The sequence below is a fragment of the Halictus rubicundus genome, chromosome 4 (assembly GCF_050948215.1).
Source record: "Halictus rubicundus isolate RS-2024b chromosome 4, iyHalRubi1_principal, whole genome shotgun sequence".
Classification (NCBI taxonomy): domain Eukaryota; kingdom Metazoa; phylum Arthropoda; class Insecta; order Hymenoptera; family Halictidae; genus Halictus; species Halictus rubicundus.
Genome location: NC_135152.1, coordinates 11,480,653 through 11,497,741, shown reverse-complemented (window position 1 = coordinate 11,497,741; position 17,089 = coordinate 11,480,653). Strand labels below are relative to the sequence as shown.

General features: G+C 40.7%; 1 protein-coding gene across 5 annotated transcripts in view; it reads right to left on the bottom strand.

Moving 5' to 3' along the window:
• Nucleotides 1-17,089, bottom strand: part of Inae (inactivation no afterpotential E) — a 108,768-nt gene that overhangs the window by 29,418 nt on the left and 62,261 nt on the right. For 4 of the 5 annotated variants that reach the window (XM_076786697.1, XM_076786701.1, XM_076786698.1 and 1 more), the window contains 4 exons: nt 14,193-14,404; nt 2,595-2,696; nt 1,411-1,597; nt 277-361 (listed from right to left, as the gene is read on the bottom strand). In XM_076786697.1, coding sequence (XP_076642812.1) covers nt 277-361; nt 1,411-1,597; nt 2,595-2,696; nt 14,193-14,404 — 586 coding nt within the window. Of the gene's footprint in view, nt 1-276; nt 362-1,410; nt 1,598-2,594; nt 2,697-14,192; nt 14,405-15,811; nt 16,087-17,089 lie in introns of those variants that run through there. The other variant, XM_076786700.1, reaches the window with a different exon arrangement.

The following is a 17,089-nucleotide window of genomic DNA, read 5'->3' as shown; positions in this document are numbered from 1 at the left end:
TTAGAAGATTTAGAGGTCAGCTTTGTCCTTTTAAATGGAATATCCTATCTTTTTTACACCAGTCCGAAAGAGTATTAGTTTGCAAGTAAAAACGTATTAAATATTGTTTATTCTAAAGATAATAATTAATGAGATGTCCACGAAAGTTTGGTCCGCCTAAGATGGCGCTGAAAGATTAATCTCGCCAAGTGATAACTCATTTATCGTACAACGTAATTTTCTATTTGGTCGTAATTGCGAATACGTGGAAATGCGAATCTCGAGGTGCATACTTACTCGACTTCTGTCCGAATTACCCATGCAGCAGAACAGCATTCTGCACCTGTTGTCCCAACTGTCCTGGTATGCACGTATCACCTTCCTGCAACGAAACTTGCATTGCTTTTCACTGACATCGTAGGGATCCATGCAAAGGTGCTGCTTTGAGGAGCAAAACGGGAATTGGGGGCGGACGGAATTTCGCTTTCTGTGTGCATCGTTCTCATTAATTATGATTAAAGGAGGACGGTAATTAGAGGTATTGTTGGCATTACAATAGATTGTTAGAGGATTTCGCATACCTCGAGTTTGCGAAGGAGTTTATGCGAATTTTCAATTTTGAAGAGGACCTTAGAACAAGTGATGTTCAAAAAATTTAACTTCCTTTGGCAACTACTTCTTTAAATGAAAATTGATGTAAGACACTGTTACAATGCAGTCGAAAAATAATTTTTTCCTAAACTTTAGGAGAGCATTTTTCGAGAGGATTTTAAAGAAATTTATATTAAGCAGAATTTCATTTGCTTCACGAATGGTTTCCGCACTTTCAGTTCATGTTTCAGCAATTTTTTAGGGTCTTCGTTCCATGCTTCGTGCACGAAATTTAATTTTCTACAGGAACGATACGCAATCATCGTGTTTTACTAATTTTAAAAAGTTTTTCCCACGGTTCTAATGAAAGCTGAAGCTCAAGGAAACAATTACGATGAGGGAGAAATTCGAAGTAATTACTATGACACGGAATTTAATTTCCTCTGTGGACGTCTTCCGTCGACCAACAATACAGTGAAATTGTGTTAAATATTATTGAAATTTGTGCCTCAGGAATTCTTTACCGACTTCTAAGAAACAAGGATACCTTATAATTTTTACATCACTCCGACGAGAGTACCGCAAAGAAAGAGCACCGCAAAAATTTCATCAAAATTAACGCAGAATAATTTAATAAAAAACTCAACAATTGGCCAGCATTTCTAGAAGAGAAATTGCCAGAGATTTCCAAATTGTTATAACATAGCGAGCAGAAAGAACAGTCGTGGTTCCGATTCAAAGGGAGCATGGTAATGAATGGAGAGGGAAAGTATCAGCCAGTAGAAGTGCCTGGCAATAAGTCAGACGGCGAGAGCAATAGAAGGATTCCCGAGCCGTTACCTTTGCCGCCAGTTTCTCTTTCTGCTGCCGCTTCGGTTGTAATGCAATTTGCCGCTTCTTGATTCCGCCTCCCTCATGCTGCGCTGATATTTCTTCATTTTCACCCACGATCTACCCGCGGCGTCATACGTGCACCATACGGTCACCGACACGAACGCCAACACGCACCAATTCGATACCACTAAACCTGTTGTGCGTAAAGTTTGTACTGTAATCGAATCGTTCCGATTGGAGTCAACCTGTTTCCCGTTTCCCCGCAGGATTCGCGTGACGTCAAATACTTTATCGCCGCGGCGCCGATTTTTACTCGCGACTTTCCACGAATTTAACGAACCACGATCAATGACCGGATCCTCCATTTTATAATTATTCAATAAATTTCATTATTTGCACTCGGAGCTACCTCAACTAAAAAATCAAACGTTTCTTAACGCTAAACCGACCTGTTTTTATGTTACACATTACTGGGATGCTCAAGCATATGTATTAATAAACACCAGCATTACACAGAACGTTTAAAATTTAAACATAGCGATACTTTGGATAAAACTAAACGAAAAAATTGAATAAATTTTTTTCATAGCAGCACTTTAATCAAAATGGTACCCCGAAATACTTCCAAACTGTAGAAAGTTAAACAAATGTGTATAATAATTCGACTGTGGACTTTGTGCAGTTATGATAAAAATGATCAAATGCAAAATAGGAAAATCATTTGAACAATTTCAAATTGCTGTTGTAGTATCTTCACCCGATTATTAAGAAAAGAAATAAATGTCTATGTAGTTTCTGCGGCTTGTAATGAATGAAGACAATTTTTATTGAAGTTCGCAGTCTAATAAGAAACAAAGAAGAATGTACCGTGTTTCTGTGATTTTTTCCAAGAGATGAACGTAAGGGAAAAATTTCGTCCAGCGATTCAAGTCTGCGGATCGATTAGCGAACATCCATTAGACGTCGCAGTTCGCGAAACTGTCGTGCCAGGGCCGACATTGAGAAAGTACGATTTCCAGGCGTAGTTTCGCGTATCGGGGAAAGTTTCGCGGAGGCACGGGATCGCATAATTGGAGCCGTAAAGAATTTCCTGCGCGTGAAAATCGTTTCCGTTTAATGCCCCGCCGCGCCGCGAGAGGAAAAACGCTGGCGAACGGGTTTCGAGCGTTTCGTGAAAAGTTCTCGCTTACCTAACATTACTTCCCTGACTTGGTCGACCGGACAGGTCTGGTAGTAGTGTGTTAACCACGTCACACCTGCACACAGCCATCCCGTTTCCACCAGCAACAGAACTGAAATAAAGTTTCACAGAGCTCTCGTACAGACCGACTCGCAATTTCGAGTTTCAAGACGCTTGCACCGATGTGATTCGTAAAACCAACACTCCCCCCCCCCCCCCCCCGCCTTTTCACAAGAATAAATCAGTCGTCTCATGCTAGGTTCCTGTGCAAACTACAATTGGCCTTTTTTCCCTCAGAACACAGTCTCGGCCGGAAAGAATTTACTCGTAAATTTTAATTAATTCTTACTCGTTCATAAGTTGTCTCGCGATTTCGAGAACACCCTGTATAGAAGCTTATCGAGTATCGATATTCGCAACTTTCGGATTTGACGCTCGACCATTGTTTCAGGCATCATTTACTTCGCAACTGGTTGCATTATGAAAGTTTACCGGAAGCTTTTGTGAACGTTTCTTCGCCGATCGATTTTATAATGTAGACATTATCCTGCTGACAGGACAATGCGAACCAACGAAAGTTTGCTCGAAGAAATCAATTTCTGAACAGTTCTACTTTCCATAAAATGAGTGCAAGAGAGGAAGAATGAAAGTGGGCCTTGTATAAAAGGGACGAATGCGAGGGATGTTATGTCAGTCAGTAGAGCGAGATCAGAAGAGCGAGAGTTAGAGAAGCGAGAGTCGCGAGCGAGTGTGTTAACGAAGTATCGAGTTATTAAGAGTATAAAGGACTATAGCGAAATCGGTATGAGATCACTCCACCCGATACGTCACACCTAAGACGTAAGAATTCTCTTAAAATATTCCTACAGTAAGATATCTTGTATTTTAATACAGCCCCTTTTGTTCGACATGGGCGATCGAATTATTAGAACCAGTTGCATAAGTCAATTTTTAAATGAAACTGCGCCTGCAGTGAATTCTTATCATTTTTGTATGAGGTATTAATATTTGAAAATTGCACATGTGCGTTTAGCTGCACAAAAAGTACATTTTATTATGCTTTAAATATAAATATAATTATTGTAGGCACAGTAATTGGGCCCCATACCCAACATATATTTAAAAGGGCAATGACAAAAAATAAAGGAATGTGGGATCCTTGAAACTTGTTGAGCAACCTGTCGATACCTCGACGTTTTTCACGCCGACGAACGCAATTAGAGAAGTGCATCTGCAGCTTTCTTCAACGGAATTATACAACCACCTAGAACACTTTGCATCTTCCACTTTCCTGATTACTTGTTCAGAGGGCAACAGACCTAATAGGATCGTTGTCTGGGTCGTGAAAGATCAGCTTTAAGAAAAGATGTCCTGGCAAAGCCGTTTGAACATTTTATAACCGTTCGATCGTCGTTCTATATTTAAGTCGAGAGGAGTTGCGCGAAAACACTCGGCTTCGATTCGTGTTTGGTAAAACCAAATAAATACAAACTGGAGTGGCTCGCTGCGAATACATCGGAGGCTCGAACAGTTTTCGCACGTTTTTTCCTGGTACTCGACTGAGAGGAATAGAGCCAGAGAGCGAGAGAGAGCTAAACTAACACCGACGATGGCGTAAAAAGAAACAGAAAACCGTCGGGTATCTTCGTGTGTACGGGTAAACATTATTACATTTTCAGTCTTCATACTCCTCGCGAGAAAGGAAAAAGCCTTGCCAAGAATAGACATTCCTGAACGGAATTGAAATCTTTCCAAGGCGCTTCCTTTTTGCTTCCTAGCGAGAGTAGACTTATTTCAATTTGAACATCCTCGTAGTTTACATGCCCGAGATAAGGTGAACCTGTGTGCGCTAATAGCATTTCGGGAAATGTTTATTGACTGGCGGAAAGCTTGGAGAACATTTAGGTCGAGCCGCCTTGCGGGATCGGCGACGAGTGGACATATATTTTTTTTCTCTCTCTCGAAAGGAAAACGCGTCAACGCAAATGCCGGCGCGTCGGTCGTGACCGGATAACGATTGAACGTATCGACAGTGCTTTCTTCGTGCCCAGCCTAGCTGGAGATAGTTTCGTCACAAAGCCGTGCGACACGCTCCGCGGCCGCTTTTGATGCCGACTGAGTCGCGGTAAATAGGTTTGACCTAATTATCCGTAAACGCGATTGCGAAACACGAAATCATTCCGAGGGTGCTTACTTTAACGGGATAAACGGGAATCAATGATTCCGCGATGCTCTCCCGGCGAGAATTCGGAAAAACGACGAGATTGTAGGCTTGACACAGTGCCGCCGGATCAGGGGTGTCGACTCGAATCGAGGGGAAAAAGTTACCCTCTCTCTGTCGGTGCCGGATCAGTCACGTGACACTGTGACAAATGCATGACGGAGACGAAACGCTTCACGTGACCAGGCCGTGGCGGAAGCGTGGGGGAACAGCGTCGTAGAAGGGGAAGGGTGGAGTGGGAGACGTGTCCTAATTTGGCGACACTGGCCTGACATTGTGCTAAGATGTACGCAGACCTTCGTGTTGACAAATATCTTTGTGCTCATGGGTTGGTTTACCTGGGTTACCCTGACCTCGCCGACAATCATTTCATCGACAAACATTTCACCGACACCAAGTTCCGTCGACAATGTCAACATTCACGTCGGCTGGTCGACCTCCACTGCGTACAATGCAAATATTGTCAACAAAACTTGGTGTCGATGAAAACATTGTCGGTCATCTCAAAGTGTCGATGAGTAGATACTGTCGGCGAAATGATTGTCGGTGAGGTCATCCAGCATCGTCCAGGTGCCAGTTCATCTGGGTTGAAGTACCTTTAGTTTAGAAACAAAATCAACAGAAAAATTTAATATCTCTTTTTTAAATATCCATTATGCTTTAAAAATAAGTATAATTAATATGGGCGCAGTAGTTCGATCCCTTACCCTACCAGATGTTGGTAATAAATTGAAGATTAATAAGATGTTGTACTAGGCTGCGGATTTTATGCATTTATGGCAAAAACGAGTTGGCACAATTTGAAACAGTAAATAAATTAACCCTTAGCACTCGAATGGTGACTGTAAGGCACCACTAAAAATTGCTGTATTCGAAATATTTTTTACATTATTAAATTTGTTTGTATTTAATAAATTACTAAACATTTCGGTATTGTACAAGTAAATTGCACCATTTTCGTATGTATAACTTGAAAAAATATATATACTAGGGCAATATTCTAGGTAGGAAGAAATGTTTGGTCTTCGAGTCAAAATAGCTTCGAGTGCAAAGGGTTAAAACAGTTTAAGGACGTGGACATGTTATTTTCAATTTATTAATGATCTCAGAAAAAAGGAAATTTTAAGGTGTCTTTTGCTTCTTGCAATTGATCTAAATTATTTTTATTCTGCATAAAGATCCGCAGTCTAGCTATTAGGAACGACAGGACGTCAACTAATGAATTACATATACTGTACGTCAAATATGATGTATGTCATAGGCAGTATTGCCATAATTATAAACATCGAACGGATATGAAATGTCCACCAAGCAGTCAAGAAATCAGCGTTTTCAGAGGCCCCTGCGTTATCCCCTGATGAGTTGTTTCGTTTTATACGATATCGTACATATTAAAGTGCTCGCAATATGCCAGCGCATCATGTACCGGGTATTTCGTCCAAGGAACGGCTTCCAACCGTCTGTTCCTTCGAAAGACACATACATCGTAGCGTATTAACGGTTCTGGAACCGATCCAACACCGGTCCCCGCTGTTCCACCGGGACCCGGGGAATTGTGTAGCGTACCAAGGAAGAATTTCATGGAAATTCCGATCACGTACAGCTGATTGGTTGGATGCGTACGAAGTGCCAGGCCACCGACGTTGCACCTCGTACACTTGGATCTTTTGTTCGCCACGACGACTCGGATCGCCTGATTTCGACAGACGCCGACTATGAGCTTCTGTTCGAACGAAAATGCCGGGAAACGTGCGCGCGAGAACCTTGCCATCCCGTGCTAAATAAAATTGCATCCTGAACAAGTGAACAACAGAACGGACAGACCCAAGAGAGATAAAAAATGAAAGAAAATCAATTCTTGAAATTCGAGTTAGAAGAAGCTTCCCTCTTTCGATCATAACATACAATATTTTCTAATTTCTTTTTTTTTTTTAAGCGTTCTAATAAAATTTATTTCTTTGGGCACTACCAAAAAAATTGACCTAAAATTTGGATAGACGCATTCTCGATGTTTTTATAAAGTTATGTAAAATACTTTTAGTACTTCGTAAAACTAGTGTTAAAGAAACATGTAATTCTATTTTAAAAAATCGAGGAGAACCTTGATTTCCCTGATTGACAACTAAACGATTTTCAAGATCAAAACTTATTCGCCGCTTAATCCCACTATTTTTCTCACGTTCTACAATGTTCGAATAAAAAAAGAAAGTTTCACGGCTCGATTTCGGTTCTATAAAAAATTCGACGGTTTCGCAAAATACCTGCAGGAAATATCCGGTATACTCGGTATTCAGCCGATCTCTCTAATTAGATCCTCGTCAGTTTGAAAGAAGTTTCCCGGTAAGCTTTCCCGCGACGTTCGAAAGTTTGTTTTAAGCTCTCCGGGTTCAAACGTTCCGACTCGGGCTTTTAAGTTAAAGGGTTCAACTAGTTTCGAAGAGTGGAGAGCTTGAATTTTTCACGTCCGGGAAGTACGATTTTCCGACGGCCGACTTCTTTGATCCAACATACGACGGGGAATTCAGTTTTTATCTTTAGGACGATCTGCGGGTGACTCTGAGACGAAACCCCACCATTTTGCATCTGGCGCCGAGAACTTGGCATTAAGTTGTTGAAATGTCTGATTTTACAGTGCAAATGTTGCAAAGCGTATTGATAAAATGCTCCTGCAATATACCACACTCCACAGGTTTATTGTACACTTCGAGGTATATCACTGTGAGGTACAAAGCTGATTTTTAGGATCCCATCTTCGATTTTAACACTAAACCTACCGACCCTTAAAACTAACTGATGTCATGTTGTCTTATAAAAATGATGAGATTGAATTTATTTGGATTTTATAATTATAATTTCAGTAATTGTAATATAAAGAATCTGGAACCGGTCATTTTGTCCGGCAGTGGTAGGTTTAGTATTAATTTAGGTATTCAAGTTTATTATTAAATTTATTTCAACGTTAATGCATGATCGTCGTTCAGTATTTTTATGTGTGGCAAAATAAACATATCAGCGGCAGCATTATGTCCAAATATGGTAGTGAAAGGACGTACGAATATGTATGTGTTCACTTTAATCGATGCGTTAATTTAGAAAAATATTACGCGCGTTTAACGTTACTCTTACGAATAGGACATTTCACGCGCAACAACCTAATACAGTGATTTTCTCTATATATGTCGCCAAGACCTGGATGATAAATGTCGCGAAATAATTCCTAGTACCGCGAGGTATACCCCGTGAGGGGCCACGATGCTCGAGAGGCCTCGGACGTCGAAGAGTGTAAACATAACACGGCTCAAGTATGTCTCATGGACGATACACGACGCTGGCAAGATCCGTGTTGTTGACATATATCGAGAATTCACTGGAGTTCGAGCGCGCAGACGTTCCGAGGACGTTGTTGCGAACGATCTTAACAGGGGTAGGTAATTCAGACTGCTTCCTTCCTGAAATTTAGAGACCCTAGTACTTCGAATGGCTTTGGAGACTTCCATCTGCACTATCAAACGAATTGAAGCAGTCATACGTTCTCTTGTTCTCCGGTTTTATGTGTTCTTCGCTGTTTCGGTAAAATAGCTCTGCGAAACTCGATTCAAAGATCCTCTAGCTCAGCTACGATCGTCTGAGCGAGTACCCTAATTTGGATTCCTGAGTATGACTATTCTCTGACTTGGATTCCCGATAGTGTTTTAAAATGAGCCTCCTTCAACATTAGATTAATTCACTTGGGTGCACATTACAAAAAAAGTGGCTGAAAATTTGGATAGAAAGATTCTTGTCATTTTTATAAAGCAATGTAAACTAGTCACTTTTAGTGTGTTGTAATTATTTTTTTATGGATCTTTCATCAGCATGTTTGCGACATTTTTCTGAGTAAAATGAGACCAAACACGATACATTTTGGATTGTGTATATTTTTATAGTCAACAATATAGTGTAACCTCGACTATCCGAACCGATATCTGAATCCTCCATTATCCGAACATGAACAGTTCAATCTAAAGCGATCCGTAGTTATATCTTCTGATCAAACGAATGTCCCGGTGATTAACGCGTCAGTAGATTGTGTATTTTTATGCAAAATAAACATTGTTTACATCAATAACAAGAACCAGAACTTAGTTGGGAATTTCGTTGCTTCCAATTACAGCCACTCACTCTTGTAACAAGTGCGGAAAATCCGTGTACACCTCACGATCACTACTGACTTTTAACTTTGTGAATCGGTCGAACTGGTCGCGTTAGCGTAACGAACAATTAACGAATCATCTCGTAACACTAAGACAGGGGCAAAGGAGGTGGAACGACACGACTACCCATTTGTTAATGGCCAGAAGGGCTGAAAATTTCACGCCCGTCTTCCCGCCGAGAAAGGGAGCAGGCAAAAAAAGGCCGAGGAGCCGAAGACGCTCCTCTGTCTGGAAGTTGGACAGCACGGTGAATTAAAAAAAGTGGATCAATTCTTTTGTTCACGGCAAGAAGTAATAGGCAACTGGAAGAGAATTTCTTGCCCTGCGAAACAGCCGGGAAATTCCGACGCCATCGCTCGCAGTCTGATCCTCGGCGAATGTTAATTGCGGGTTTCTGGTTGCCTTCGAACCGTAAAAACAGAAAATAATTGCCCGGCGCTATTGTGCCTTGCGTTTACGATGCGGGAGGCGTTTATTGCGTCAGCGGGAATATTTATTATCCTGACTTCAAGGGAATAACATCCCTTGTTAACGCGGGGAAGTTTCTGGAATATGTTGTTGCTGCACATTTTGTAATTTGTATTGTTGGGTGTTGCAAAGTTGACCGTACAAGTTTAGTTGGCGTTAAATAGTGTGGAACGAGAGGAAGTTTAAATGGGATTGGGGAAGTTGTTGAGAATTTGTATCATTGTTAAGGACGGATTAGTGCGAGCTGTGAGAGGATCGAGAAAAATGCTTGTGTTTAAGATTAAAGTTCGACGAGTTGGCGAATGTAGGCGAAATTTGAGCGACCGCATTCATTGGAAGGATAGTCAATCGACATCTGTGTCCACGGATCTATATCTAATCTATGTTTACAGGGTTCACATTCCCCCAGTATTTTATTCCCATTGTTTCAGCACGCGGGGAACCAGTGAATGCCATTTACACAGACTTCCAAAAGGCTTTTACCGTCGGCAAATCACTCTATTCTGGTCAGTAAGCTTCAATCTATGGGCTTTCACGGCAACGTGGCTCCGTGGATCTCCAACTGTCTGTACGCTGGCTGGATTATTCGGAGTGAAATTCAACAATTCTTCCTGGCAATCGATTTATTCATTGTTCGGCACGCCGTATGGTCCACGGCCAAGATGGCCACGAACTCCGATGTTTCCGACAATTTCCGATTCCTATTCTAGGAACAATTTTTAATCAGCAGGCGTGGCGAGAGCGGCGAGCGAACTAATTTCAGGGCCGGCTTAACGAGACTTATTGGACGGATCGGGACATGAAGCCTAATCCTAACCATCGGTTCCATTACGTAATCTAGTCGTCGACCAAAATTAATTTTCCTGGCCTATTGATTATGGTGTACACACAATAGTGCGATAATTAAATATAGTGCGGCATTGGTGACGTAAATTTAGTAAATTCAAAATGAAAGGAGGACACGTGAAATATTTTTAAATTGTGGGTTAAGTGCTTTTTTATTTTTCTTGGTTTTGCAATCTTTAAATTTAAGACTGCTTTATTTATCAATTTTTTGAAAGATATTTTTAAAGGTACTTCTTGTAGTTTGTTAATACTCTGGGTCGAAATAGACCCGGATTTTGCCATCGGTCAGCTGAAACCTTGAAATCCTTTTTTTCACATACTCTATAGGTAATTGAATTTATTATTTATTTCAGAACTGCCATTAGATCGCTTCAGAGCAGTACATTTTTATCGAGCGAAATTGATTGCCTTCCAACACCACGTGTGAATTCATCGATTTTGCATGGCGTGAAAGCCTTTCGCCTTTATACCGTAATGCAATGAAAAAATTATGTAATATAATCGTATAATTACTCGTCGTTTTATACCTCCAATGAATCAACTGTTGCTAAAGAACACGTCTTCCTTACCACGTTATCAATCATTTTTTTTTACTTTGCCTCTTTTAATTCTATTTCTACTGTTTTAGCCAAAGATGATTGGTCGAGCACAAACGTGGACACCAATAATTTAATCAAATTAATAAACGAGTCTCTTTAACACAATTATTTTTCTTCTCCATTTTCTTCAGTCGTCACTTCGACTATTTCAAGCGTAACTGGCTAGAAATTAAAACCATCTCAGTGTCTCAAGTCTCGGAACAATTAAACGAAGAATACAGCATTCTCCGTAATCGAATTTGCGTGCAATAAATATTTTCGGCAACGTGTTCCCCGGTTTCCAGGGGCGAACGTTCGCCGTCCCTCGCGGTCCGAAATTTTTTACCCTCGGTTTATTATCGGCGAGGACTTACGACTAAAGGATCAGCCCTTATTAATATTCCCCCCATTGCCCTGCGAAGATTGGAAGGGTCGAAAGGGAAAGAAGTGGCCTCCCGTCGCCACCAACGAAGCTTTCGCTAACGAACCCCGCACCGCACGTCTACGAATCAGTTTTGATTCCCCCCGACGTGGTTATTGACGTTCCCGAAAGTATCTCTGATGGCCGCCGCGTAATCTTTGATTACCCACGTAATCGTCAAAGAGAGTCGCGCATAATAAAATTCATTAGGCCAGCGCGGAGCTGCTGCAATCACAGGACACGCAAAAATTTGCGCAGACCTGCTAAATCCCAAACGTGCAATCCTCGAACGATGATTTGCTGTCCCTGTAGAATCTGTTGAATTTTTTAACCCTCGCGAATTAACCCATAGAATTTTATCCTTTAAAAACTGTAAGCCTGCGATTGTCTTATAATTGGTCAATTATATTTTGAAGTGTGATACGAAAATAGGAGAACATTTAAGGGCTGAATAATAATAACAGTGCGGAAATAAATAAAATACACTGAACATTTCTTTCAGCTTCCGCGTGCGAAATTTCGCGCATTCTGCGAACGTCGATGAACTAATTCGTCCAAACGGCCTACAGAAAAAGAACCGTTTAGATTGGACCGGGTGAAGCGTAATTTGGGAGCTTGTGTTCTAGAAAAATATCAATTGTTCGTAGGCGACAAGCGAGGCAGGGCTATTGTGTTTTACTGCAGGCCACTTTGCATGCGTGTTCGTCGGATGTACAAAGATACGGGGTTTTAAAGGAATTTCGGATCAAAGAAAAATAGGCAGCAACGCTAGAGCGCAGCAGGACTGCAATGCAGCGTTTCTTGATTAGCTGCGATGAATATAAATTCTGCTGACATTTGGCTATATCCTTTCACAGACTTCGTTTTCGCTTCCCTAACAGAGTTGTTTAAACTGTTCCAAAGAAATAATTCCTGATACCATATTCTGCCTATTTATGCTCGCATAGATTCTCTGTAATTTCGACGATACATTACCAGCCAAGCAGGAAGTATTAGAATATTAACTGGCGTGTTGGACAGCAGTTTGGAATTTTTAATTTGATCAATGGTATAATAGAGAGATAGCTGGCCGGACATTGTCGTGATAATGCGCGATAATGCACATTTTACAGATCTGTGTTAAGTAACGAACTCTCCCAGGACTGCAACACGTCACGACACCTACTTCCAACGCTTAGTTCCTTTTTGTGTCGACTCGCCCTCTCCGGTTTCGATATCATAAATATATCGGATAACCACGAAAGGACGGGCAAAGGTTCTGAGATTGACCACGCTCGATTTTCTGTCTATAGGGGGAACTGATAAAAATCTGATCGATCCTGGTGACCGAGGAAATACGCCCCCGTTTCTCGCTTCTGCTGTCCACGTAACCTCGAGCCCCCATTCTGCGGTTCATTTCGTTGTTCTCATCAGCCATTTGGTCGATATTAGTTTTAACATTCCGCCTCTGTGTCTGGACTGTCATGCATGTATTAAATATTAACCTGACAATCCTCACCTCCGACGAATTAATTAGTGCACGCTGTTGCTTTTCATTAACTTCCCGGTTTACCCCTAAATCTGTTGCTAGTTGTTCCGATTTACTGTATCATCATATTGACAGGGTGTCCCAAAAATGTTGCACTTCCTTGAAACGAGTTATTCCTGAGGTCATTCGAAGTAACTTTTTCTCAAAGGAAAAAGTTTCTTCGAATCACTTCAGGAATCAAGGCAATACAACATTTTTGGGACACCCTGTATATTGGAATAATAATTTCATTTGTCCTGATACGTGTCGAGACAATTTGTACGCTTGGAAAATTAATCGTGGAACAGAATAATATTTTTAATAAACGTAACCTTGACGGGAACTAACAAAAATCGTACGTTAATACGCGAATGTTGGTGCAAATTGTATTGCATCAACGATCGCGACCAAATTCTTGTTAAGCTGAATTTTATGAATAAAAAAATCCTGATAAATCTTGCGTTATGTCTTCTTAAACGTCGAGATAATTTGTGCCGTGAATTCGAATATCTTGAAGAATCGAGAAAATGATTCAGTGAACAGATGAAGGATAAGCAAGATCGCGTGTCAACATACGAACGCGTAAAGTGTGATAATTATTAACGTTTACGTAGGCAATTGTCGGCGGAGTTGCACAATAGGCGAGCTCACCTTGAGCGAACATTCACGACCGAAAGTTTGGAACAAAATTCTGTCGCGTGACCAATCCCGTATTGATTCAACGCTAATATTTTTAGAAACAACCACATAGTCTCTTAGGCCCGACTGTTCGTGGTTGCCCAAGTTTGTTGACTTAACAAGCATAACTCTATTTCCATCAATTCACCGGACGATTCCAAACTTTCAGCTTGCGGTGTACGCTTACAGCTGTTGAACAAGAGGAATTCATTGAAATCCGTAGACCTGTGTCGCAAAATGTTTTTCCTTGAAAATTAAATGCAATACACTTTAAAAACGTGTTTACGTTATTTTTCTGGTTAGAATGAGATCAAACACGATACCATTTGGACCATATTTACTCGTTCAATTCACGATTTTGTAGAGTCTCGATTATCCGAACTGATCTGCGGAACACGAGCGTTTGGATAATAGAACCATTACCTAGCTACAGCGCTACAAAAAGTTATCGCATTTCAGACAGGAAATTAGGTTGTGAGCAACACGCAAGACCAACTGCGAGCAATTTGCACAAGAATCGGAAGGAACGTCGCACGTATAAATTTTGAACTAGCGATCTCCTAGGATTGAAACTTGGATTTTCGACATTATCTCGCCAAAATCTACAGGATTGCGTGAAAAAAAGTTAAAAATTTCTGGTTTCCCGTGGTGAAGTTAAGCCGAATTCGGACAGCGATATGAAATCGTGAGACTTACAAAGTCGAATGTAGAGAATATATTGCATCGGTGCCCTCGCCGCAGTGTCCAGGATGCTTCCCCTGGTGGAAAGGAAGCAGATCGAGAATTCGACCAGCATGGAGACGCCAAAAATCACCAAGTATCCCACAACGTACTCCCAGAGAAGGAGGATGCACGTGACGCTGCGATCCCACGTGAGGATCCCCAGCAGAACGCCCAGCACTGTCACCCTGTAACAAAACCAGAAAAAAAGCTCCATGAGAAGAATGCCCGAGCCCGAATCATCAGAGCTGCTCCCGTAAAAATATCACGACTATCGAATCAGTTATCGAACCGTGAACAGAATACGTTCTAACAAGCGAGTCTTCCCTCGCACCTAGCATAATGCAAAGAACCCTAACCCTTCTACCCCTTTGTGTTCGAATAATTAAACGCCCGTAGTATTGCGATTCAGCCTCTAATTAGGCGCACAGGTTAAATTACACAATCGAATGCATCGATATTTATTCGGAAATTCATTGTTTAGTACTGGACTTACTGATCCCGGAAATGCGAAGAGTTTCGAATGTATTAAATATTGATCTCCGTGGTGCTTTCTGGTTGGCTGTCTAAACCGGTGTTTAGCGTGCTTCTCGTGTTTGTTGTCAGTCGTTAATTTAAATACTGTGCCGAGTTGACTGATGCGATGATGCGAATGCTTGAAATTCATTTCCTCCCATGACCGCGGATTTTATGTATTATTCGTGATTTAGTGGCTTTTAATTTTTGTCGTTGGTCGAAGTTAATGCGAATGTTGTTGTTTGTGCAACAGACGCGTTAATTATACTGCGGATTTTTATGCAGAATAGAATTGTGCGGATTAATTACAAAATTCAGGGTCTATATAGACGTCCGTCGCTCTTCTTGACAATTTCAGTGGGTTAAAGATAATACAACAGTGTCTTTAAACGCTTTGCATAAACGGGATCATTTTCTCCCACAAGCCTTTAATTTTGATGCGCAGACTGCGGATTTTATGCAGTAGCAATAACAATGTGTAGGTGGAATTTAGTGGGAAGATCAAAAGAATTTAAGTATGTGAATATTTTAGCTTCAATCTGCTACGATTAATGAGGATAGAAAGCACTTTTTGTGTAACTTGTTTAGTTTTATTTAAAAGTACTGTTACTTGTTATTTCATATTTCTTGCAACTGATGCTGAAAAGTTTCCTTTCGCTTAAGAGTCTATTTATACACCTTTTTTTTTGTATCTATTTAAGATGAAAACATAGTTTACATTTAACTAATAGGTATTTTATGATAAAATTCAGCATACAGGAGAAAGAGTCGCGTATTTTGTACATTCTACGATAAATCCGCGCAGAATTGTCGGAGAGACTCGAAATCTTTGCCAAAAGCTTAAAAAAGCTTCCCAAAATCGATTGTACGCTACTTAACTCGTGACCTATAATACTGAGCGGTCCCCTATTGTCCTTTATAGAAAATGGCGGAAAACGAATATACTCGAAAGAAATTTTACATTCCCGCAAAAATAAATATTAAATGCAATAAAAAAATATGTGATGCGTATTACAGAATTTAATGGTAATCCCTGATGGACAGAACAGTATAGCCGACTAATTGAAAGTGTAATATACTTGACTAATAGTCCCCGTAGCCGGTGATCGCTTTCGCCCCAGTAAACTTCAAGTTCGCCAGACTCCGTGCACATAAATTATAAGAGAAATTCTATCCGCGACGGCGGACGCTGTAAAGAACGTATATATCGAGCAGTATAAGTCTATCCAGGGGTCTTTGAGGTTTCAAACAGTCCGGAATCCACATGACGTTTACCATCCCCCTTTACACTCATTCTCACCGTGTCGTAATTCATCGTCGCCTTCAGCCGTAATATTTATAGCCCACTTGCTCGAACGTCGTGTCCCATTTTCGGGAAACCGTTTATAAAATAGGGAACTCGTTAAATGTTCATATCGCCGAATAAGCGACTACTCGCGCGAACCCAATATACATAACACGTTAACAGTTCGTCGCATTCCACGTGCTATAGATCGCTTTAAATATGTCTATAACTGCTACGCGCAACGCCGAGCGCGAGGAATAATTTACGATTGGGAATACTACTTTCTTGTTACTTTCTGCGACCGCGTAGAAACACAGAATGTGCTAGCGAGTCCATAAAGCGATGATTTATTAGATAAACTTTCGCGGTTTCCTCGAAACCAATTTTCCACGGAAACGAACCCCGCGGGGAATTGTTTTCGTTTTTGTTTGAAGTCTAAGGTCAAGGACGCTTTGAAAAACTGAAAATAATAATAGATGTTAACACTAAGCCCACCGGTCAAATGATCCTTCGCAGATTTTCTATTTGAAAATTGTTGAAATTGTAAAGACTCGTTTCATGGGAAATAATCTAATAAATTTTTCAACGCAGCCGTATATTATAATAAATATGGCGACGCATACATTCAATCTTGTTATTCTTATGGTAAGCAATAGGTAGGTTTAAAAATGTACTACCCCACTTATGCTTAGGCGACATCGTGTAAATGTCCAGTGTCGTCAAGATAGGTAATATGAATTTATTATTCGTTTCGAAGGTAGAAGGAAAATTGCTGCTTTGATGTATATTGCATTCGAGGAATAGCTTTCAAGAATAGCGCGATGAGCATCCTTCATACCGTTTAATCCTGAAGTACTGTATGAAATAAATTGATTGCACCACCGGAAATTTTTAATTATACGTTTCGTGATGTCTTTTATCACGCTTCGATATTAGATATTCGAGTCCAAAGTAACTCGTTCTTACAGGAGTACAAGACCAACAGCGAGAGTGTTTCAATAATTTGTAGTGAGGGTGGCTTTGTGATATTTATGGTTGAAGAATAAAAAATTTCAAGCTGATCTTTTCGACT